We start from the raw sequence: 25,648 nt of genomic DNA on the forward strand, positions 1-25,648 counted from the left end.
TTTGCTGACTGATTTGTGTACAATATACTTGAGGGGGTGACAGCTCAGAAGACTGTAGAGGTCATTTTTTGTCTAACTAAAAGCTGTGAGCAGTGTTGCTTTCTTTATCAGAGCAGCACGTCCTGTATTCTGTATTTTTGGCTTTAGCAAATCATCTCATCATTTGACAGACAGTGAGAGTAGGATCACTACCTGCCTTTATTGTTCCTGTATTCCTTTTCTCCTTTTCCATACGAGCCTCTTCCTGCTGCTTCGATACTGACAGCAAATGTGGAGGATTTTTTCTTACAATAACAAAACAAAACAAAACAAAAACCCCACCAAAAATATGGGGAGTCGAGGGGAAGGCTTTATTCTAAGTCGAGGTCTTAGGAGAGCCTTTTCAGTTCTTTTCAGTTTTTTCACCCAGGGCATTTTGGCCTAGTAATTGATGTCAAATAACCAGCATCAAACAGTTCTGCAGAATTTATTAGCAGAGAGGAATGTAGCTAACAGGGAAGCTGCACTACTTTTATCCTTGAATATGGAAATTACTAAAGGATATATGTATACTTTTGAGTACAAAAATTGATTTTATTCATGTGAATTATATATAAATATATACTTGCACATATGCCCAGATACAATGCAGTGTCTATTAAATACTGTCCAGTAAAGGTACTCTTTATGGAAGACTGGATTCTTAATGTATATTTTACGTTACTTTCCTAGTCTTCAATTTAACTTCCCATGTGCATTCTTAAAGGTTGTGTATGTGTCAGAGGTTGCTAATGAAGAAACATCTGCATTTTTTTCACTGTAATAAATAGGCATTGTTATTTGGAATAAGGAGATCATGAGTACTTGGAAGAGTGTATAGTGAGGTTAGTTTGAAAGAGAGAGAGAGGGAGGCTGGATTTAGTCTCCAGAATCCACACAATGAGAGTTTCTTCATAATTTACAGTAATGAGGATTTTTCCATTCATATTATGCTACTTTGGTAAATTCAGGTGCTGAGAAATAATGGTGACATTCTCATTGCCATAAAATTTACTTTAAAAAAATACAAAAGTTAGTATGTAATGGTTGATACAGTGCCATTTTAGGACCATGTCTTCTTTTGTTTCCTCTGTCTGTTCCTATCAAAACAGATGAGATACCTTTTTGTAAAAAATAGAGCTGCCAAGATCAAAAATGCATCTCCTAGAAGCACATTCAGGGGATGCTGGACAGTTGTTTACACAGCTGTGTTGCACAGTCATGAGTAAACCTCCATATCCAAGTGCTTTAAATATTTGACAGAACCTGAAGAAAAGGGGGATCCTTACCTTTGTTAGGGAAGATTGCTTCTTGGGCTCTGATTCAAATTTAATTTTAGAAATGTTATTTGACCTTAGTATATAAAAAAGCAAATTATAAGGCCTATAACATCTTTGCTCCTACGCTTGCTTGCAGAGTTTTGGTAGGACTGAGCAGAGCTCTTTTTGCATCACTAGAAACTGTTAGCAGTGTTGCTTTCTTTATCAGAGCAATGCATATTGTAGTAGATCTATTACAGTCTATATTTTGTAGCTTCAGCAAGTAGTCTCATAATTTGACAGACTTCGAAGAGAAGGGTCTGTCCTCATTGCACTTAATGCAAAGTTCACTGCATCTTCAAGGTGCAAGTTTGTAATATTTATTGGCCACTGGCAGAATTCATTGTTCAGGTGTATAGAGGACTTGTGCCTCTGATACTGAGAAATGGGATAATCATCACTGAATTAGGTTAATGCTAATCCACAGAGCCAAAAATTAGCATGCAGGAGGAAAAAAATGTAAGATGAGCAAAAAGGATTAAAGAAATGGCTAGTTCTTGGTAGGCTTAATTTGGAATATTCTTACTGATTTCTGAGACTCAAAACTAATGAGTTGCTGATTTTCATTCAGCTGGTATGACATTGAGGGAATGTGAGTTGGCACATTATTTATGAAGTGTTCTGATACTCTTTGAAGGAAAATGTTTATACACCTGTTATTAAAAATCTGTGTTTAATGATTCATGGATAGCAGATGGATGAATGAATTTCTTCGTTTGAAGTTCTGGTCTATGCATTAAGTCAGGATTTATTTCCCTGGGGATGTTGTCTGCTTTTTTTGTTGGTGGGTTGCTTGGGGGTGTTTTTGTTTGTTTGTTTGTTTGTTTGTTTGTTGTTGTTTTTGTGGGGTTTTTGTTTGTTTTTGTTTTGTTTTCTTTCTGTTTGGTTTTTTGTTTGGTTTTGTTGTTTTTTTGCTTTAGTTGTAAAATGCTCACTCTTTCTCTTTTTACTGAAGAACACACACAGCTGTTAAAATTGCCCCACGATATAGCGCACCTGTGGTTCACGTCCTGGATGCATCCAAGAGTGTTGTGGTTGTAAGTTCTAAATTCTAGTTTCTTGTCCATGCAAAGATATGTGCCCTGTTTTTCTGTTGTCTCTTTCATCCTTTCCTCTAAGGCTTAGTGTTGTGGCAGAAAATTAAAAGGAGCACATCAGAGACAAGTTTCTAAATTACACTTGTTTCAGCTGTTTTGTGCTGCCACATAGTTCTCAACTGGCTTGTGACAGTTATTGTCACTGGGCACTTTCATTTAAATGTCCATTACTCTAGTGAGGGTGACATTCACTGAGTCCTTGACTGTAGTTTTGTAGTGAAACTGATGGAGTTCTATGTGTACTGCTGTTCTGGCTAATTTAAATATATTTCTGAAGTTAGATAGCAACATTTGTACTGAGAAACATGTGGCTGGAGTTTTTTGGGATGGATTCTCTTTCAGAGAAATGGGTGGTCTTAGCTGGCAAATACATGGTGGTAAAGAGTAGGCCAAGCTGTGTGTTGCTTCTGTGACTAACTTCAGTCTCTGAAGTTTTGGAGTATTTTCCTCTCAGGTCTTTCCAGACTTGGACTTCGCTCTGCTAATGTTACCTGTGTCTTAGGGCAGAGATCTCAGTAATAATTGTAGTCTAAACACAGCTAGTTTGAATGGAGGTTGCGGATTAATGGTAAAGTTTAGTTTAGTGTTGCCAAGAGAGTCCAAAAGACAGGTTGCCTAGTCTGAAACTTACACTGTCTTTCCCATAGTGTGTTACACTAGGTGTAACACTTACTGCTTTTTCCTCCCTGTTCTTTTCAGTGCTCCCAGCTCTTAGATGACAGTATGAAGGATGATTTCTTTGAAGAAATATTAGAGGAATATGAAGAAATTAGACAAGAACACTATGAGTCTCTCAAGGTACAAATATAATTGATTATCTTCTTGTTTGAAGCGGTTGGCACTTGCTGTTCAGTTATTATGAATAACTTGCTGTTCTCTTACTGTTCAGCTCCTTGTGAAGACCTTCAGGTATATTTGTTTTGATTTAAAACTTGCAGTAAAATGGATTGAAAACTTCCAGAAGTGCTTATGAAATCAAATTTTTTAGCCTGTAGGACCTTGCTGCATGACTCTTAATACATGCTTGGCAAATTCTTGGTTGTCCTCAATGGCTAATCAGTGGTATCCAGGACCTCCATGGAGCTGGCAGTCATGTCATCTTAATCAACTTTGGGAGACCAGTGCTTTCCTGGAGCAGTAGCAGGATATGTGGAGTTTCAGCTGGGGTAGGGAAAATGGTACTGGTAGCTTTTGTTGGTTCTGAGCCATACTCTATTGGGAATTTTAAACCACAATGCTTTCCTAATGTCTTAGTCTTGTTACTCTACTTAGGTAGAGTACTCTACTCTACTTAGGTGAGTGATCAGAGCTGTAGGAGAATATAATTTTCTGCTTGTATTTTAGTGTATTGTGAAGTATTAATAGAACTTCTGGTGTAGCTGAGAGGAACCAGAAATCTTGTAGGCCAGTTTCATTAGCCTTTCATTAGCAGTTTCATTAGCATTATACAGGCAAAAGTAATGATCTGCTTGTGATGTAATCTTACTTTACACATGGGAACTCAGAGTTGTTGAAGCTGAAATTATCTGTTGTTGGATTTAGCCTGAATAGTATTTTGAGTAAAACTCTACCATGAAGTCTGCAGTTACAGTTTGAGTCTGAAAGGTGGTGTTCTGAAATGAACCTTTATGTCTATATAGGAAAGAAGATACTTGTCTCTACAGCAAGCTAGAAGAAAAGGTTTCCATCATGATTGGTTATCAGGCCACATACCAGGTCAGCTATATGTTGTTGTTTGTGATTGCTGTGCCTTTATTGTATTTTGTCTGATTATTTTAGTTGTATTTTTAATTCAAATATGCTTTAAACTTCAGAATGTAGCAGTGTAACAGCTTAAGTAAATTGGTATCTGTCTCAACTGAGATTTTTTTGCATTACTTTTAACATTCTGTTTCTGCTTTTTTACAGCTCATTTAAAAAATATATTAATATTCAATAAATGTAACTGAAAAAAATCCCAAAACAATGAGTTACCCATCACAACAGATAATCAAAGAAAACACTAATGACAGCTTTTGAAAATACTGTCTGCCTGGCTCATTACATTGCACACCTTACTGTACCATATTTGGGGAACACATGCTGTAACATGGCATTTTAATCAAATGCCTCATTACACTCTTTCCTACCCCTTCCCCCATCAGTTTTTGTACTTTTTTTTTTTTTAATTATACTAGAAGTATAAACAGCATTCAGGTTGCATCCTGCAGTGACATTAACACTGCTTTCTGTCGTTTCATTTACAAGATGCAACAAGATGCTAATTTTCAATAACTTGCTTAATGCATTACAAAGTATTGTACAGACAAAACAAGTGCAAAGCTTCTGGCTTTATGCAGATAGATCCATCGTGCTTTATCACTTGTGTGTGTGCATCTAAATGTGCAAAAGTTCTTAGAAATTACATAAAAATAAGTTCCAAAGTCCAGCAGCTAAAAGCTGTTTATTTACGTGGAAGAACAAAAGGCCTTAATTTTTCCATTTCAACTTTATATGCCTTTTATACTTTTTTTTTGGGTTCTTTGTAACTGTGGATTATGGTATGGCTTAGGAAAATATGACTATGAGAATTTTAGGACAGTTAGTTTGGAAGAGATCATTTGCAGAGATGGAGGCTGCTGAACATCAGTTATACTGCAAATGTTAAAGCAATTTTAAATTATTTTCATCATGTCCAATTGTACTTCTGTTTCCTACAGTTAAACCAAAATTCATTGGCACAAAAGTCTTTGAAAATTATGACCTGAGGAGGCTGGTAGAATACATTGACTGGAAGCCCTTCTTTGATGTCTGGCAACTTAGGGGAAAGTATCCCAACCGGAGTTTCCCTAAGATCTTTAATGATAAAACTGTAGGTAAGTACTGAAATTGCATTTACTTCATATAACGAATTCTAACAGGCCCAGTGTGCTGCAGTGGGATTCCAAATGTTTAATGAAATACATTAGGAATAGTACAAATACATGCAAAGAATGTCACTGAAATAAGTTGTTCAAAGCAAGGTTTAGTGAACCAACTGTTGCCATGTAAGGCTGAAAAATAAGTGTGGAAAAATGCTTGGTCATCTTATTTAGCATTCACCTGCCAAAGCGCAGGGAAGTATTTTATTAACAGAAAATGTCAGCAGAGCACTTAATGTATCTGTGGGTGAAAATGGCAAGCTCCTTTTGAAGCTATTCAGTAGGCTTTGAAATGGGTGATAAAAATGCCAGGATGACACTGAAAGCAATGTTCTGAGTCTGCTGCACTGTGGTAATGTAGGTACACGCACCGGGTCTCTTGCTCATTTTACTCTGTGTTCTCTTCCTCTACTAGGTGCTGGCTGAAACATTTTGTGTTTTGTTTGGGTTTTTTTATTCCCTAAGATATATGTTGTTACAGCCCTGTGATCACACTGCAATCTTCCTATTTGCTGTAGCTGACAGATCATTGCAGTCATTGGACAATTATGTAGAAAATGAATCAGTCTTCAAACAATTCTTCAACCTATTTAGCCAATTATGAAAGCATGCTTTTTCTAAGGCAATTTCTTTTTTTCTTTTGTTTTTAATAGGTGAAGAAGCAAAGAGAGTTTATAACGATGCTCAAGATCTACTTAAAACATTGATTAATGAAAAGAAATTACAAGCCAGAGGTGTGGTTGGGTTCTGGCCAGCTCGAAGTGTTCAGGATGATATCCACTTGTATGCTGCAGAAGAGGCAGTGGGATCTTCAGAACCAATAGCAAAATTTTATGGTCTGAGGCAACAGGTACAGTGACAGCACATTTGTTAAGGGACTTTTCTTCCCCCTGAATTTCAGGAATGTAATAGAAGTGCCTTATTAAAATCTGTAGAAAATTGTTGTAATTTCTCTGCAGCCATTGTCTTGTCATTTCTTTCAATAATAACAAGATTCTGTTAGTGATGAGCCAGGTCTTTATATTGTAATATTTTGCATTGTAATAATTGTACAAAATGCTTTGTAGGTTTGACATCTTCAGATATGTTGTGCATTTTCTGTTTCAATTTTAAGATGTCCTAAAGCAGTATGTTGTATAAATTAATCACATGAATCTTGTTTCAAGATAAATTAGAACCTAATGAACCTTAGTTCTCTAATATCACTGGATTCTACTTGAATGTGTTAATGCTTAAACCCATGTATTTTAGCTGCATCTCTTCCAGCCTGGTGTATACAGTAACTCAAGAGAGTTTTCAGCAGAGCAAAGTAGAAGAGAATAATTGTCTTCTGTTTCTTATATAAAATGTTCCTTTTAGTACACAGAGTTCTATCCATGACATTGATGCTAATTAAGGATGTGATATAAATTTAAAAGTTAGAGATGCATGTAATATTTTCCTTAGCTCTAAAAATTGCAAATGAACATTAAAATTAATATAAATTTCACCTGTGGGGAAAAAAGATATTTTGTTAATTTTATGGTACTTTCTGTAACTTTGCAGGTTAATAGATTTTTTTGTTGTTGTTTTTCAGGGGTAGGAGTGTTTTATTTGCTTTTAAGATGCAGTTGGGAATGGGTGAAACACACTGCTAAAATATTGTCATAGGTTAAAAAAATTAATCTTCAGCTAAGTGACAGCCATTAAATAACTTTACTCTCTCTGTAAGTTGGGTAGATTTACAAGAACTGTGCCACCTCTTAAATAGCAATCATGCTTCCACAATGAATATACTGCTATGATTCAAGATTTCTTTTTAGGTGCTCAGGTACCTCTTTCTGTTACCTTTCTTCCATTTTGAAAAAGGATCCACTGAGCAGTATAGTTCCCTATTTCACAGAACCAATTAGTTGGAAAAGACCTCTGAGACTGAGTCCAACCTATGATTCAACAACCATATGTCAACTAGACCATGGCACTGAGTGCCATGTTCAGCCATTCCTCAAATATCTCTGGGGACAGTGACTCCACCACCTCCTTGGGCAGTCTATTCCAGCATCTGATCACACTTTCTGTAAAGAAATTCCTCCAAATGTCCAACCTAAACCTTTCCTAGCACAGCTTAGGACTGTGTCGCCTTGTTCTGTCGGTTACCAGGGAGAAGAGACCAGCCCCCACCTGGCTACAGCCTCTGTTCAGGTGGTTGTAGAGAGCAATAAGTTCTCCCCTGAGCCTCGTTTTCCCCAGCTCTCTCAGCCACTTCTCATAGGATGAGTGCTCCAGAACCATTACCAGCTTCATTGCCCTTCTCTGGACTTGCTCCAGCACCTCAGGGTTCTTCCTCAGTTGGGGATCCCAAAACTGAACACAGTATTCAAATGCAGCCTTACCAGTGGCAGGTACAGGAGAAGAATCACTTCCCTGGTCCTTCTGGCCATACTGTTTCTGATGCAGGCCAGGGTGCCATTGGCCTTCTTGGCCACCTGGGCACCCTGCTGATTCCTGTTCAGCTGGATATTGACCAGCACCTCAAGGTCCTTTTCCATTGGGCCCCTTCCCTTTGCATAAACCCACTCGAACTTTGCTTAGGATTCAACTTTCCAGTACTGATACATACATACATTTTGTTTGTGCTTGTGTGTGATTAGAAAAAAGTCTGCATCCTGGGCACTGTTTTGTCTGGATTACTGAGCACATAGCTTGTAGCATAAGGACTGGTTATAAACCCATAACCATTCTACAGTGGGAATTGCTGGAGAATTCTTCAGTTTCCACATCAGCCATCAGTTTTGTTAACAAATGTGGAATCTGTTAAGGGTAGAGATGAAATATTCCTCCTCTTACCCAGCTGTTGGCACAAGACTATTCCTTACTTTGTAATAATTTTTTTGCAGTATAAGCTGTTAAATCTTAGTAGCTGTCAATAGAAGCATCCCAACACTGTGTGTTCAGTGCTGCATCTCTCTTCTTTGGTGTTTGTTCTTCAGTGGTCCAAACATCCTCAGAGTAAGAGAGGTGGTTTTCTTCTAATTTAACTACAGAAAAGCTACCATGGCTCAAAGACTAGTTAGGTGTTTGTCAGAAATGCCCTAGGCCCTTTAGTCTTAAAAATGCTGGTCTTTAGCTTAATACTGCACTAATGATCTATTTTAAAGTGATTTATCGCATTGATTTTGTTACTTTAGGCTGAAAAGGACTCTGCCTGCACAGATCCATATTACTGCCTCTCTGACTTCATAGCACCACTGGATTCTGGCATTTGTGACTACCTAGGCCTGTTTGCAGTGGCCTGCTTTGGTGTAGATGATTTATGCAGTGAATTTAGGAAACAGGAGGATGAATACAACATCATAATGGTGAAGGCTCTTGGTGATCGGTTGGCAGAGGTATGAGGTTTTATCAGGTGTTTCCTTGCAATTTTCAGCAAACTTAGAGCCACTTCAGTACAATGCAAGTGGGGCTAGCTCTAGCTGGGGATTTCAAGCTATAGCAGGGTTTCAGAAATTATGATTATTATTGTTGTTGTTGAAGATATTTACTGAAGTGGAAATTCTTCCTGAAGGGCAACTGGTGCTGGTAAAATCACATAGGTTGCAGAAGCAGTCCAGAAAAGCTGTTGCCCACTTTGAGCTAGAGGAAAAGTCCTCTGCTAAAAGGAGCAGCAGCACATGCTTGTATCTGATTGTAGCATGGAAGCAAGAATGATGTGGCCTTCTATAGCTAGACCTGGGCGAGACACCCAGATAGTCAAGACCTAATGACCTCAGTGCTATAATGAGGTGTCGCTACCATAGGTTAATGAATTTTATCTTTTTGCGTTTCTTGTCCACATCTTTACCTCTTTAAAGCAGGACAATCAAAAAAGCACATCCACCAATAAGAGAAGTAACTAACATACTTGAATTAGCAAAATAAGTGTTTCATGTGAACTTTAATTCTTTCAAATAACACACCTGTGTTAAGAGCTCTCTTAAAAATGAAAATGGGAATGCGAGAAAGCATCTATCATTGTTAATCAATCAGCTATTGCATCAGTCTGTACAAAGTAAAAAATAAAAAAACCCGAACTTTTCATTCTATTCCAAGGCATTTGCTGAGGAGCTTCATGAAAGAGTTCGAAGGGAATTCTGGGCTTACAGTAGTAGCGAGCAGCTGGATCTCTCTGGCCTACGCAAAATTAAATATGAGGGAATTCGCCCTGCCCCTGGATATCCCAGCCAACCTGACCATACAGAAAAACTCACCATGTGGAAACTTGCAAACATTGAGGAAACAACAGGTAACTTGGCTTTGCTAAGATTCTTAAACAGCTTTTTACGTGAAATCAAAATTCCAACCAAAGAACAAATTGGCTGTTGCAGAGTTACATAGAATACTAAACTGAAGTGCTTCTGGGAATTGCTGTCTTCCCCTTTTTATTCCCATTTTTATTTTGCCTCATTCAAGGAAGAATTTGCAAAACATTGCCAGTGCTTTTGGTGGAGGAGTTGTGTCCCCTAATTAGCAGATTGCATGCAAACAGGGTTCTGCTGCACAGAAAAAATTTCTGGCATCCTTATGGTGGTAAGAAGACATTCCAGATAGAAAAAAAGTCAATTCAGCAGAGTATTTCCTGGTCTGCAGGAACCTTGAGATGGTAATTTTTAAAAAGGGATTAAATCCATTTGTTTTCCTCTTACATTTTGCATGTCAGATGTTTCACTGTTTCACTGTACACTGTTACTGTAGTTCACTGATACTGTTTACTGTTACTTCACTGTTACAATTCCAGAAATAATTTTCAGTGCTTCAAAACTTCATTTGCCAAAATGTCCAAGTTTTTTCCTTCAAACCATGGAGTTACTCTACAGTAATGGTAATGAAAGTCTGTGGTATGTTTAAAGTTCTGAAGTTTTCTTAATGATTAAGTGGAAAAAGGGGTTGGTTTCAGCTTTCATCTGAAAGCTGCTTGGTTTTTTTTGAGTTTGCTTGAAGCCACCCAGCATAAAAAAAGGCTCTGAATTTGTGCTTAATCCTAATTCAAAGAATAATAAAATCCTCATTCTCTTTTTCAGGAATTGTTCTAACGGAATCACTAGCAATGATACCTGCTTCTGCAGTTTCTGGCCTTTATTTTTCCAGTCCCAATTCCAAATATTTTGCTGTTGGCAAGATATGTAAAGATCAGGTAACTAACACCATCAATTGTAGCAGTGTTAGAGCATTCAAAATCATCTTATGAGCAGATGTCTTAAAAATTTTGTAAACATTTAAAGCTGGCGTTTCAAAATTTTCATCATATTTTGTGATCCCTTTGCAGGTTGAAGATTATGCACTGAGAAAAAATTTGTCTGTGGCAGAGGTGGAGAAGTGGCTGGAACCCATTTTGGGATATGATACTGAACAACTGTGATATTTGTGGGTGAACTTCCTTTTTTGATGGTCATGTTTGCCAGAAGGAGCAAGAAAATTCTTCCCACTGGAAACAGCTTTCTTCCATCCACCCCAGTAGCTTGTCTGATTGTCTTAAATTTTTTATCAAGGAACTTAATATTTCAAATCAAGTCTGCCTGATGCCCTTGGCTTGGGACCATGAATGTATTTAGTTTCTCAGTCACAGCAGCATACTTTTATTTATTTTTATGTTTTCACAAAGACTCTAGCAGAGAAAGTAGATGTAGGATGAGATGGGGAACTGCAAAGCTTTCCTTTTCTCTGGAAGATTTTGAAATCAGGGGCAAGAATTTCTCTCCCATGGCTGTGGATATGCATAGAACAGAATTTGATTGCTGTTATTTTAGTGTGTTTTGGCAAGTCCAGGGACAGAAATATGATGCAATTCTTCTGCAAAGTCACAAAATGTTTTATACTGAGTGATCAAGAACAACTGAAGTACAACAGATCTCCTTTATAAAAATCATCTGCTCGGTGTTTAGTCTTGTGCTTGGGAATACACATTGTTCTCAATGGTAGAACTATAAGAATAATACAATCTTCTGGAGTAGCATCAGAGATCTGTATTGGGAAATGGGATGACAGAGCCCATGGAGTTGTCTTCTCTGTGCTTCCTCTTCCTTTCAGCAAGTCACAATCTGTCTATTCTGTATAAAGGGTACTGGCACTTCCTACCTTTCAGTTAATGTTGTCAAGCTTAATTAATACATAAACAATCATTTGTACATGAAAATTATGAGAGTAGCATATTTGCTGCTGTAGACAGCTAGAAAGCTTGGAGCTGACTGTTACAAAATTTTAACCTTCTAGAAAACTGGATTTTAAAAGCAAATAGTACTGTCATATGTAACAGCTAATATTGTAGACTATTCTTCAGATTTAACTGAGTGTGCTAATCGTTCATAGCTTTCAATAATTTCTGAAAAGTGTCTCAAGTATTATTTAAATGCTAATTTGTAAAATATTAGGACAGAACCCCCTCATTTTTTGGTCTCTAATTGTAAACAAAAGACCAATATTGTAAGGAAGGTGTTCTTTTAATAGTTTATTGCAGTCTATTAATAGCTACATAATTTTTGTAATGTCTTCATCTAACTTTATGCTGAAAAAATCATCTTGTATCAGCAGTTTAATAAAGATGGTGTTATCCTATTAGAATTCTTTAAATGGCAACAATAAAATGTGTGCAGCAATCTGAACAGATAATGTCAAAATTAATATGTGCTTGTACCATGAACCTGAAATTACAGAGGCTGCTATGGGGTTTTTAAAGTAGTTGTGTGTGTTCTTAACTGAATCTTTTAGAATGGCTCATCCTTTAATGATTTACAAAAATAATTTCTAAATGGATCTCCCCTCCCCCTGCCTCCCTCCATGTCAAGGGACTTGTCACAAGTCCTTGCTGAGCAGCTGATTTTTGTAGTGGGAACAGTTTCTCAGTAGAACACTCATTTAGACTGCCAAAAATAAAGTAAAATGTTCTTAATATAAAAGATTATTTGTTCCTGAAATATGCAGCATATGAAAATTGAAATCCTCTCTGCTGTGTTTTTGGTAATTGCACTTCTGCTGATCATTTTAATGCTTGGACTCTCTCCTCTCCGGCACTCTTCCATATTCTTACATTTGGAAGCAGAGTACCTTATTAGTCTGAAAATTTTATTGTGTGAATGGGGTCAAAGTTTGACTTGCTCAGCTTGGTTTGTTTATTGATTTATTTTCCTGAAATCAGTGGCAGCCAGTTCAGTGAGTACAGCTGGCAGCAGGAGGTCCCTGCTGTTTAACAGTGGTGGTGTTACCTGGTGTACAAGCAGAGGGTTTCAGTGGAGTGCAGTTGCTTTAGCCCTTCACACATGGCATCACACACTGAGAAAACCTTCATGTTTGCCTGAAAAAATTGTCATTGGGAGAATCTGTTTGGAATAATTACTCCTTGTTATTATGCAAATGTTTTTATAAAGAACAATTACTTTAAAGCTTTGTTATTTTAAATTGTCAGTTGACATTTTGGGTAAGACAAATTTTCATTTTTGTCTCCAGAACTAAGTTAAATTGTGAAGCAAAAGAGTCTCATAATTGTACCAGGTAAGGCTGTTTTACTTGAAAGACAAGTTTAGAATGCATAAAATATTTTTGCAGTGCTTTTCTAAATACTACTAACAAAGTTTCTAGATGTAAGAGATGATGGAAAATTTAGAATGCATTGTAAATTACTCTGGTTTAGTTCTTGTGAGTAATAGAGTTTGGATACTGTTTTTTTTTTTTCTTGTAAGTCAGGCCAGCAGCCTGGAGATTAAGTTTCAAAGCACATAAATTTTATGACTGTCAGGAGGGAATACTACCCTTAAACCTGCCCTTTCATCACCAGGTCTGTTTCAGTGCTGCTGTTACTCCTGGGAAGAATCTAGTGCAGCTTATTTTGTCATGAGAGTGCTATCAAGGTCAGTTCATGTCTCAAAAAAATCCCTAAAACTCAGGTGTTTTTTTTTTCTTTGCAAGTATTTCTGCATTTTTTGTGAAGCTTCTGCTTTCTTGTTCAACAGTGTGAAAGTTATGCACCCTTTCAATTAATTTCTGCTTCTTAAAACACAAGTCATGTCCAGAAAATGAGGGGAATAGTGAGAGGCCTGTGAGGGCCTTGCCTTTTCTAAAAGGATTTGTTTACTAGTAATGGTGACTGGGTGTCATTAAACCTTTTTAAATCTTTGTCTGGTTTACCTGAGCATGCCTTGAAAAAGTGGATTCAGGGTCTTAAAATGAAGAACAGGAAAAGAAAAATGGAAAATAATCCATTAATTAGTTCAGGAGGGTGGTTCCCTTAGAGAAACAGTAGCACATGTTCTCAGTCACTGAGAAATGGATTCCTGTGCCCTCAATTTATCATGGTCTTGTCACGGAAAACCTGTTCAGCCCTGCTGCTAAGTTCTTTCATTTGATTGTCAGGCTTCTGTAGGTGCCAGTTTTCAAATGAAGATGGACTGTGAGCAGAATGCAAACACATCCACCCTGCTTTCACCCAGCATTTGTAAACTGTCCAGCTAAAGGCAGCACTGAAAACCCAGTGGAGTTTGCCCCCATGTTTGTTCTAATAACACCAGCATGGCTGAATATTGTGAGTTTCTGACCATGCTGCATGCCTGACGTAAATAGCTGTGCAAAGACCTCAGCTGAGATTACCAAACTTGGTGGTTTGGGTTTGAGATTCAGCTTCAGCCAGGATGGCAAAAGCAAGCTAATAATTATCCTTGCTGGCCTGAAGCTGCCGTGATGACTGTGGGATGAAAGGCGTCGTTTTCTTCCTCACTGCCCTGGTGTGTCCTGTGCCTACAGCTCCTGATCAGGCAAAGGGGAATGATCCCAGGCCAGGGTGGGGTCGTCTCTGCTGTTCCTTCCTACAGAAAGAGCACGAAGTATGTGGAGGGAGTGTGGAAACTCAAACTGACCCCATATTAGTTCTTAGCTCATGGTCTTTCCTGTCCCAGCTTCCTGTCAAATTGGCCTCCTCTTCCTCCTTTTCCAGCAGTCCTCCTCTATAGCTGCATGTCAGGGTTCTCTGTAGGTTCTGCCAAAATGAAGCTGTAGGAGTCTTTTTAAAAAGTTTCTTTTATGTCTGAACGAGTTACTGTTCCAGAAAGAGAGGATTTTTCACCTGGCAAACATTGGATAATATTAATAAATGGTGCTGATAGCTCTGCCTATGGGAGACTTATACTGTGTATGTCAGTCATTCCTAAAATACTAACGAGAAGGCCACACAATGGGATACACTATTCCCTGTGTTTTAACTGCATCTTTAGTTACATGGTGGTTTTCATCTAGATAGCAAAACCAAAATGTGTGTTAATTGCATCCTTTGTCAGTATGCTGTTTTAAGCCCACAATTAATAATAAGCTGCTAGTAAAACTAAATAAAACTAATGTAATTTTCAACGGAAGTATTTTAATGGTATGGACTACTAAGAAGTAAAGAATTTATCTGTGCCTTGCTGTTACAACAAACGCTTTTAAAATTCTTTAGGCAGCTGATGACTTAAATATTTTATGAAGCAAAATTTATCTTGACTAAAAACTCAGGTTACAAAACACTTATAATTTGATTGAAAAGGCTTTATCACTGCTTTCTAGAAATAGCTAATAAAAATGATTTATGAGACTGGAAAGTTTGCTGCACTAGCTGCAGAAATTTCTATGCATGTACTACATATGACAAAAGAAGATAGAGTAGTGTGGGATTCACAGAGGGTAACTTAATTGCAGAAGAACAGGCAGTTCTTCAGGGAAGAACTGAAAGATTAAGTTATGGCGAATGTAAGTCTCTTACAACCAAGATATTCACAATATTAGTAATTGCAGTAAATGAAAATAAGGGAAACATTTTTATGTATACATCAAAGTATAGGAAATGCAATTTGAGAATAATTTTTAAGGAGCTTTCATAAGTCTAATGCATACTTGGGATTGATGAGTTGTATTTGCACATTTAGAATGGGAGAAGGAGGAGGAAATAATAATTAGGTCGTGAACTTGTTCTGGGGTTAAGTAAGAAGCTGTTGAAAAAAAAGGATAGCCCATGTCATAACACCCTTTCCCCCATTTTGAAGTTGTTGGATTCATTACTTACATGATTGTTTCTGAAAGGATTTTCAGTGACACTGGCATTCCTTGACTCTGGAAAAATATTGGGAGAAATGAAAACAAACTAGCCAGTTTTTTCCACCGTTTTCAAAAATTAAAACTCTGCATCAGCTCTGTAGCTGCACATAGGTAGGTGTCAGTGCAATTTTGATCCAAGAATTCCTTCGGTCTAGCAGATAAAATGGCTCTGGGTGTGTAAGTGTAATGGATTTTTTTCCTTACTCAAGGTGTTGAAAAGATAAATTTTTCCTATTGGAGTGCAACTTTTAGGGGATGTTTTGTTCTTACTTTGCTTCTTTATATGCTTGATCTGTACTTGTTTCCCCTTCTCTGGCTTCATAATACAGATGTGGAGATGTGACAGAGTTCTCTAATGGCCTGTGAATGCCATATGTTTGTGGTTTTAACTAAAAATACATATTATTTTCAGGTTTTGTTGAATTTCATCAAGGTTCTTGCCAAATAACTTCTTCCCAGGAAGTGGACAACTGTATTCCTTTTGATCCGGCCATCAGTTGGAAATCTAGGTTGAGGTTCAGAAGTGGAGAGCAAATATGAGGTCTAGAAAAGGTGTCAGTTCTCTGTGGTTGGTGGACTCCTTCTGTACCTCTGTTCCTGCTGTGACCTAGTGAGAGCAGCTGTGTTTGTCTCTCTGTTGATGAGGGCAGCGGTGGGACACCAAGTCAGGGAGATGAAACGCTGCCCTGTACGGCCAAAGGACTCTTTTAGCAGACTGTCCTTTGCAGGTGCATCAGTACAACGTGTGCTCCTGCCTGCCTGCTCAGGGCCTGTTTTCAGCTGCTGTCTCAAGCTCATCTGTACTCAGCTGCTTTTATTTCAGGAAGCTGCTACTCGTGAGATCTCCTGCTAAGCGCTCCACGAGGCCCTCTTTCCATAATCGGTCATTTGTAATGGCTGGCTTCACACTAATTATCTGCTGGTACAGTTTTGGCCTTGTTTAGTTTTTCTGTAACCAAATAGATGGCTTCAGAATACTAATGCAGAGCACATAAACACATTGTTTCTCTCAGGCCCCTAAGACCAGATTTTACTATCACCACTTAACAACTTTACTCATGTGGTCAAGGATTTGCTACTTACAAAAGCATGACTTTGTTTGTGCTTTATTTAGGAAATAAATGTAAGCACTTGGGTTTATTGCTTTTATTTCTTCCAAATATTGTTCCTCACCTCTCAGGGCAGCGAAAGGAATAGAAGTTTTGATTCAGTTGTTATAATACCAGATGTACATGTGATAAGGACTACTAAGAAAGACATTAAAAACTTAACATGATGTAGGAGTGTACAAGGTACACCAATTATCATCTTGTCTAAAGATAAGCATTAGCTGAAAATGCTGTAAGACAGGAGTGAGCAGTCAGCTAGGGGTACATGAAGATTTTAGACTTTGAAGTGTTGGATCAGCAGTATTTCATTAGGCATTGTATTGCATGCTTTGCCTCTTTCTGTGTCACTGTCTCCCTCAACTGGAACCCGCTATTGCGTCCAAATTTCTGGTTATTCCACAAGAAGGATTTGACATGGGTTTTGTTGAAGTTTATGTGCATTTGCAGGATTATTTGTCCAAAAGTTTAAAGTACCACACTGGAGATAAATGATTCAAGTTCTTGAACCATAAAATCCTTGCTTTTCCTCAAAAAGTTCCCAAGTACTGATACATTTTTTATTTCTTAGTGAACAGAACCAAATATCTTGCATTTTCTCAAAGCTACAAGTATGCTGGAAGAGGGAGTGAATATCAGTGAGAGGACTTTTTGTGGTGCTGTTTTATTCTCAGTTCTTGATCAAGCATTGTCTTTTGGGTGTCATATTCATTGCTTGAGAGCTGAAGTGAGCTAGAACACCTCTTAGCAGGTTTTCTAGTGCTGACCCAGCTGCTATTAAAGTGTCAGGAGAAATTACTACCTCTCCAAAACACCAGTTTGATCAGTCCTAGTGCAGTAATCTGGAAAGAATATTCGGTCGAAAATACATGAGAACTAACAGGATGTACTGTTAAACCTCCTTCAGTGCTCAGCTTCATTGAAATAGATGGCTGGGACTATGAAAGTAATTTCTACTCTCATTCTGAAGCACTTACCTGAGAGAAAGTGCTACCCTATCAAGCCAGGAATAGATGAGCTTTCCAGTCCAGTGTGATTAATGGTAGCTATCCATCTCAGGGAAGCTTGAGGGAGATTGCCTAACAGAACCAGCAACATGGGCATTGATTCTATTCCGTACTCTGAGTGATGGAAGGTGTTAGAGTGCCTTGGTTCAGCACATGAAGATTGGCAAATACTCCAAAAATATTTTTGTGTTTTTAAATCTTGTGATTTTTTAAAAAATATTGTTTAATGAGAGTTTGAACTCCAGAGTCTTTGATAGTTGTGAACATACATTGCACTAACTTTCTATGTACTCTTGGAGTTTCACTTGGCCATTTTTTAAACAAGAACTGCCTTTTAGTTTAACTTCCTCCTTAAATATATGTTTCATGTTGTGTAACTCTACAAATATCAGGAAAATCACAGTACTGTCACATATTTCGTGCTGTTCGTGCACACAAAGTGCTGAGCAATGGCAAGGCAGCTGCTGCAGTATGGTTATTGCTAATCAATCTGAATAAATTTGAGAATATTATTGCGGTTTCTCTCCAGAACTGTCAGCATGAAGTATACAAAATCTCTTGCTTTTGTAGCTCAAATGAAGCCTGTAATGAGGTGAAATTCTTAATGTTATATAAGACATGTTATCATGTGGTCTCTTGATCTGTCAGTAAAATATGCCTTGATTATAAGTAAACTGAGAGAGCTTTTTCATTTCCTTATGGTACTTTTATTTGCTCTATACTTCTGTGGAACTTTTTTCTTTTTAATTCATCATATTTCTGCTGCCTCTGCTGCTTCCAGTCTCGCCACTGGAGTTTTTACTTGGCTTCTAGACCATTACAATTCTCTTTCAGTCATGTGTATTTGCCAAGTGTCTTGGATGTCATACTTAGCAGTTTTCATATCTTCTGTAGGAAATGCCACCATGCATTTGCAAAGAGTCCATGCATTGCACTCAGCTTTATTGTACCTGGGAATCTTCCTAAGCCAACTGCTGACTGAGGAGTTGAGGGTGCTGGGAAATTAGGTGGACCAAGTAAGTGTGTGAACAATGTAAATGTTTATCTCTGTACAATTGGGTTACAGGGATTTCTTTTTACCAAAGGAGGCCTGATATTCCAGAGCTTGTAACAGTGTATTCACTGATTGCTTAGAAAAAGAAATGCCTGAACGCTGCTCCTATCTCTTTCCCAGGTAAGAATCACTGAATTTACTACAAAGGTAATAATGACAGGATTTGAGGAAATTAAACATGAGACTGCTGCTAAAGTTAAATGTATTTCTTCACATTAATTTGACTGAAAAGTGCAAAATTAGCTTAAGGAGAAACGTGAGTGGTTTTGGTTTTGTGTCTAAAATAAGTTTTCCATAAGACATTTTGTGGGTGTGGCTGCATGGCTATTTTCTCTGAAGCAAAAACTGAAGCACTTCAAATATTTATGTCACAAACATTACAAGCTTTTTAGTATCTGTGGTGGGAGATATTTTCCCTTGCTGTAAGGAGTACACCTGTTTATGGGTATTGGGTAAAAGCCATTATTTAATCATAGAATCATAGAATATACTGAGTTGGAAGGGACCCTTCAGGATCTTTGAGTCCAGCTCCTGACCCTGTGCAGGACACCCCAAGAATCACACCATATGCCTGAGAACATTGTCCAGACACTTGAACCTCTCCTAAGCTTGATGCTGTGACGGCCATGATTGAAGGACAGCAGGTACCTGCACAGATTATTGTTCAAGTCCTGAAAATCCCACGTTATCAAATGTGAGATTTGTCCAACTCTGCTATTGAACTTTTAGGCACTTTATTTAAGTATACTTGTTTTGGTCATTTGCTAGTTCTACCCAGTACAGCTGACTGGTCCTCTAGTTACACTCTGCTTTGTCAGTCCCTGGAAACAGCCATGTAAATCGGAAAATGTTTCGGATTAAGAAACGTAATCTGTCACTGGATGATACATTTCCATCCTTCATAGCCACAAGAGCCACTTTCTGGGTTTAGTTCTGCAAATATGGTGGAGAGTTCACAACACAACAAGTTCTGATATGTTTTTAATTAATTTTTGAAGACTGCAGTCATTAGGGCCTCTACTTGTACATATTTAAACGGTTGTGAGTCTTGGATTAAGAAATTCAAACAAGCCAACTAAAACAAACACAGAGAACCCAGCAGCAAAAAACTGTAAATTTAAATGCTAATCTCCAGGCTAGTCTGTGGTACTTGAGTCCAGTTAGTATTTCCATTATCTGGTACACTCTTCACATGCACTTATGTAATATACATGGAACTGTAACAGTTGTCTTTGCAAGGGAGTATTTAAAAAAAATCATTCCTAGATGGCTACTGGTAATGACAAGCCAGTATTAACTTATATAAAACACCTATACCTATATTGATTAACATTTTTTGGTACCACTCTGATGGCAGAGATAAGAACAGGAGTCAGCCTGGTTTTAGACCTCAGCATTTTTGCTTTCAGCCAATTAAAAAACTGCAAACAAACAAAAGAATCTATGAATGATAAGACTTTGTTTCAGCCTGTTGAGTGCAAATGGGTCAGCATTTGCCTTGCAACACTGCTGCAAGGGGTGATGGGCTGAGTGTAGACTGCAGGATGCATCAAGATTCTGGTGCACTCAGCTTCAGCATGGCCCTATGCCCAAATGTATGCAGGGAGGAGAGCCAAGTGTGCACTTGGAGAATGATGTAGACTCATCCTGTCTGATGGCTAGGGATCAGTGAAATCCAGTTCCCATATGTCACCTCTTGATTTACTGTGAAGCTACTGTAGAAAATTGTCAGCACACGAAGCAGATTAATTTCTTCTAATAGTTTGTGTGAATTTTATTCTCAATTCTTGAGATTCTTAACCAGCTGTTGCCACAGAGTAGCTGCAATAGTGCATGAAAGCATTCCCTGTAGAAGCAACTAGTGCAGCACAGTGTGGAAGATACCACTGCTTATAGGATTGGGGAATTGACTGCTGGATAACCTTGCAACAGAGCACTTGAGATATGACTTAGCAGCCTGTAATTTGTGTTCCAATTTGAGCTCCAAGATGGTTTTTTAAAACCCATGGATATGGCTCCTTAATGAAAACCCGTAGATAATATAGTTCCTGTAATCTTCTGATTCTTCTGTCAAAACTCAATGATTGGCTCAACTCCAATTTATAATATAAACCTGATCCATCTTAGAATGCAATTGGCCTGACTTTAAAATATATTCTGTTGGTAGAGAGCAACCATGCTGCCTTTTCCCAGTAAAATGAAATGTTGCTGAATACAGTTACCCAGTTACTCTGTAGAAGCCAAATATACTGTACTCAAGGTTGTGCTTTATTAGCCAGCAAAATTCTTACTGATCCCAAAATCTGAAATCTGCTACATACCTTTTTGAATTCTAGAATGTGTGAGCAGTGGGTGTTAGATTATTAGACAAAAAATATTGCTGAGCTTGTTATATTTTCAAAGGCACAATAGTTTTAAGAAATAACTTTTGGCTGGAAAAAATTACGTATAAGCATAAAATATTTCATTCTTCCAGAGAGATAACTGGGCAGTATATATGTAAGCACATGAGGTAAGGACAGCGAACACTCAGGTTGGTTTTCATTCCATAAATATGTATTTAGCAGGTGTGTGCCATCCTACAAGCACAGCCTTATGCTCCATAAAGGAGAGCTGGAGGAGCACAGTGTAGTTAATCATCAATGCTTGTGTGAAGCAGCATGAATAGTCTTTAGAAAGAGTGAGAATTCTATATTCAGCTTGAGAGTTTACAGCTTTTATACAATATTCCTTTTGAGTAAAGCTAAGCACACTTCACATGCTTTGTGGGCAATTATACTCTTTGTTGCATGTGAAATGGAGAGCACCAGCCTCTTCTGCCACAGAAATGTTAAGTGAAGTGATTAATTTTTCTTCTGGAGTGGGAACTTAGTCTCACAACTTTTGATTATGTAAAGGATCCAAGTGCCATATAGGAATGGATAATTACCAAGAGATGCTGTTCACATGGGAAAAACAATATAAACTTTTTATTAAGGTTCTTACTGAAGAATTCTTATCCTCCATCAACCAAATAGATTTGCTTTGAGCTGACAGCAACTGTATATTTTTTTCTTTCATCATTCTTGATGTTGTAATAAATATTACAAATTTATAGGAAGCACTGTGTTATCAGGTACACATTTGAGAAGCTGCTGGGCATCAGCACATCAGAGTGTAAGCAATAAAATAAATGCATGTACCATGCATGTGGAAGTCAGATAAACAGTTTGAACCTCCTCCTAGCTGACTGGAAATAAAGGTTTTGAGATATCCATAGAAAAATTGTGAAGATAAGCACTTTTTTAACACACTTTCACAGATACCCTTTGAATGGTGTTATCTGTACACCTTTGTATTATTTTAGTAGTTACCTCAGAGAAATGCAATATGAGTTCCTTTGTTTCCAAACCTTCTGGTTTTGAGACTGGGTATTTTAATTCCCATGCATGTCATTACTATAGTAGTTTAGTAGGTTCTTTGCACACAGTTTAAAATCACTTATGTTTTCTCTTTCTTAAAACTGGGCATATACGTGTCTTTTGCAACACCATGACTTATAATGGAATTCTGTGAAAGATTGACTTGAAGTTTATTCTTGAGTAGTGGAGACAAACTGTTGGGAGTTTCAAGATTTACTTCTAATACCTAACATGGGACTGAGTTGGATCAGATTGGGTTCAGATTTATATTCTTTTTTGACTGCTTTGACTCCCCTTTTTCTGTTTTTCACTGTATTGTAGTAATCCTGTAGAAAGCAGTGGAGCTGTCAGCAAGGTCTGTCCTCTGAAATCACAACTCTTGAGGCTTCTCTGCACTGTTGCGTCAAGAATTGTGCCTTTCTTTGTTGTTTCCTCCTTGAAAAGGGATGCGCTCAGTGCAGAACTAATGATGACATTAAGGAGCGAGATGCTCTCCTGTGAGGTGTTGTGAGGCTTGCCAAATGCCTATTTAGACTGCACTAATGCACAGTGGGCTGTTCTAAGTGGAAGCCTGCCAGTGACCTACTGGTGCTGTTCGTGCCTGGGAGCTGCTGCTGTCATTGCCTGGCCCCGTCCCCAGCCTCCCCACTCATCCCTGCTGGCTCCAGTGCTCGTGGCTGCAGGAAGGTGCCTCAGCCACCTCAGTGCCTGCAGCTCTGACCCTCTCCCCACACTGCCTGGGAAGCCAAAGCACCTAAATAACGCTGTCTTGTTTCACTATCCAGCTGCTTACTGTGAATGTTCAAGGGAGATGCAGAGACAAGGTGGGCAGGGTGTGAGGACTCCTTTTATTTTGTAGGAGTGTCATCTTAAATATATGTTAATGCATAGCTCATAGCTCAAGTAGTTTGCTAAATGGCAGCCCTGACTCCACAGCAATTAAGGTTAGAAATGTGGGAGAAAGGGCAAAAGAAACCATCATGTTTTGAGGTGGAAGGTATAATGCTACTGACAGGACACCTAGCTTACCCTGCCAGTGTTCATGCTCCTGGTTTGCTGGTGGTGTTCAAACTAATCTGAAGTGCTTACTTGAAAAGAGTGGTAATGACATCTGGCTGAAAAGTCACAGTTCAGACATGCACTCTTCTTTGACTAAAAGGATAATTAACTTAGATTCTTATTGCTCAAGTTTGTTTATTCATGTTGAACCACTGACATCCAAGGACCATGTTTTAAGTTATGGCATTACTATGAATTAAAAAGCATAGTAAAAATACACATGCCAGGCTATAAATTATAAAAGCAAGAAGTGCTGTGCAAAGAAGTATTTTGGGCACTTTCTTGCATTGCACTTATTCTAAGCACTGAAAATGAAAGCCTTCAGAAGCTCTGAAGTATTTGAAGGAGTAAATGTAGAAACAAAAGTTTTGACAGTTTTGCAAAATCTTTTCTTGTGGCAAGAAAGACTTGATAAGATCTAAAATGAAGTCCTGCCCAAATATGGCCATGGAAGAGTGCAGGAGCACAGTGATTTTCACAAGAGCCAAAATGTTAGCAGCAGCCATATTTCAATGGGGACAGCTACATCCTTCCCACGTTCAGCACAAGACTCTGTAACCCTTGTCTTAAATAGCTGTATCATGTTTTTGTGACTTAGCAAACACCAGCTGGGCAGGGCTCTGCTTTGCACAACAGCATAAGAAATTTGCTCTGTATGGCACAAAGAAGCTTTGCCAAGACCAGTGCTGCTTTCCTGGTGCAGCTATGGTTGGAGACAGGGGTTTGTCTCCCAGGCTGTGTCAAAGAGGAGTCTGCTTCCTCCTCCCCATCTTGCAGAGCAAGGCTGGCAAGAGCCTGTGGATCAAACAGGAAATGAAAGACAGACCTTTATTTTTTTTATACTCCGGTAAGTGCCTGATCAACAAGCCACCAAGTCCTGATATACTAAGGATTTTCTAACACAACTAATTTACTGAAAGATATCAGTCTTTTTGTCTGCAATTACTCTGCAAGAGTCACATAGTGAAATCTCTGTTGTGCTATAGAGAAATGACATAATATGGTCAAAATCTGAAACTTGTAACTGGGATGGTGTCTCTGTCAACACTTAATTTTAGGCAAAAACTTGTCCCTTTTTTCCTTATTTTGTCTTAATTGTACTTATTTTTGGCCAGACTAAAGGACTACTACCCCAAAATATCTCTCTGCTCACTTACCAAAGGGCAATCCAAAACTCCCAGGCATGGAGACAAACCATAGGAATTTAAGATGCAGAATAACTGTCTAGAAACAAGAGGAAGGCACCCTAGACTGTACTTTGGAGCATAGTAGAAACCCAGTCATTTCACACCACTTCCCTGACCCTCTTCCCAGTAGCAGCAAAGGGAGAAAGGTATAAATGGCACCCAAATAAAAGGGCAAAAGAACTAAATCTCCCATGAAAGTCCAGGTCACTGACATTTTACTTTGTTCATTAAAAAAAAAAAAAAAAGGGTCCTTTTAGCATAAGGAAGTGGCAGAAGGAAGTGGTGGAAGGAAGTGGCGGAAGGAAGGAAGGAAGTGGCGGAAGGAAGGAAGTGGCGGAAGGAAGTGGCGGAAGGAAGGAAGTGGCAGAAGGAAGGAAGTGGCGGAAGGAAGGAAGGAAGTGGCGGAAGGAAGGAAGGAAGTGGCGGAAGGAAGGAAGGAAGTGGCGGAAGGAAGTGGCGGAAGGAAGTGGCGGAAGGAAGTGGCGGAAGGAAGTGGCGGAAGGAAGTGGCGGAAGGAAGGAAGGAAGGAAGGAAGGAAGGAAGGAAGGAAGGAAGGAAGGAAGGAAGGAAGGAAGGAAGGAAGGAAGGAAGGAAGGAAGGAAGGAAGGAAGGAAGGAAGGAAGGAAGGAAGGAAGGAAGGAAGGAAGGAAATTCTTGGAGGGGGAGAGAGAGGTTAAATAGACAGGGAGGGTCATCTTGGGCTTAAATTCTCTTGGGCAGTGGAGAATGTGTGGGCTACTGCTAGGGGAATCCCTTCCCCAAGCAGCATCTGCTGCTGTTCGGCATACTTTTGAGGGCTGGAAGGACGATTCTCAGTGGCTTTGTGTCCTTACTCCATGGGTCATGCAAAGAGCAGGATTCCCTCCTTGCCATATGCAGAGACACTTAGGAGGACAGGCTGAAGGCAGACTCAGGGGAAGAGAGAATTGATGGAGGGGCTGTATCCAGACTGATCCCCATGCCCTACACCCCATCATCCTGCTCTCATCCAGGAGCTGCCTGAAGCATGGATTATTTCCCTTTTAGGGATTTCCTCACCACAGAAATGAACCAAGGGAAGACTGGGGGGCTGAAATTGGAATATAGACAGAGCCTAGGGTGGAACTCTACAACTGCTCACAGGTCTACTGCTGAAAGTGCAGCCCAGCAAAACAGATCCCTTGTAAAATATTAATCCTTGGTCCTAAATACTATTATTCCCTTTCCTGTATTTTACCTTCTTGATGCTGCTGTCTGGTCTGAGCTCTTTCTCCTCCAGCCTGAAGCTTCCCCTCATACATCATCGTAGGCTGCTTGCAGAGGTGAGAGCTGGGGGAAGAGTGATTTTACAGCACAGTGACATTATCCCAGACATTCTCCATTCTCCTGGAACTGTGTCTTAGGAAAAATAGGTACAGGCACCTTGCTTTGAAGGTGTCTCTCAGCCTACTGC

At 38.8% G+C, this 25,648-nt stretch overlaps 1 protein-coding gene across 5 annotated transcripts in view; it reads left to right on the forward strand.

The window, feature by feature from the left end:
- MTR (5-methyltetrahydrofolate-homocysteine methyltransferase) overlaps positions 1 to 11,948 on the forward strand; it is a 51,137-nt gene extending 39,189 nt beyond the window's left edge. For all 5 annotated transcript variants that reach the window (XM_071432626.1, XM_071432616.1, XM_071432637.1 and 2 more), the window contains 9 exons: positions 2,293 to 2,374; positions 3,134 to 3,232; positions 4,075 to 4,150; positions 5,134 to 5,289; positions 5,988 to 6,184; positions 8,502 to 8,702; positions 9,403 to 9,595; positions 10,371 to 10,483; positions 10,616 to 11,948. In XM_071432626.1, the coding sequence (XP_071288727.1) occupies positions 2,293 to 2,374; positions 3,134 to 3,232; positions 4,075 to 4,150; positions 5,134 to 5,289; positions 5,988 to 6,184; positions 8,502 to 8,702; positions 9,403 to 9,595; positions 10,371 to 10,483; positions 10,616 to 10,708 (1,210 nt within the window). In that variant the 3' untranslated portion in view covers positions 10,709 to 11,948. The remainder of the gene's footprint in view (positions 1 to 2,292; positions 2,375 to 3,133; positions 3,233 to 4,074; positions 4,151 to 5,133; positions 5,290 to 5,987; positions 6,185 to 8,501; positions 8,703 to 9,402; positions 9,596 to 10,370; positions 10,484 to 10,615) is intronic.
- The last annotated feature ends 13,700 nt before the right edge of the window (positions 11,949 to 25,648 follow it).

Source organism: Agelaius tricolor, unplaced genomic scaffold (assembly GCF_023055355.1).
Source record: "Agelaius tricolor isolate 1412-34295 unplaced genomic scaffold, bAgeTri1.0.p SCAF_1, whole genome shotgun sequence".
NCBI classification, from domain to species: domain Eukaryota; kingdom Metazoa; phylum Chordata; class Aves; order Passeriformes; family Icteridae; genus Agelaius; species Agelaius tricolor.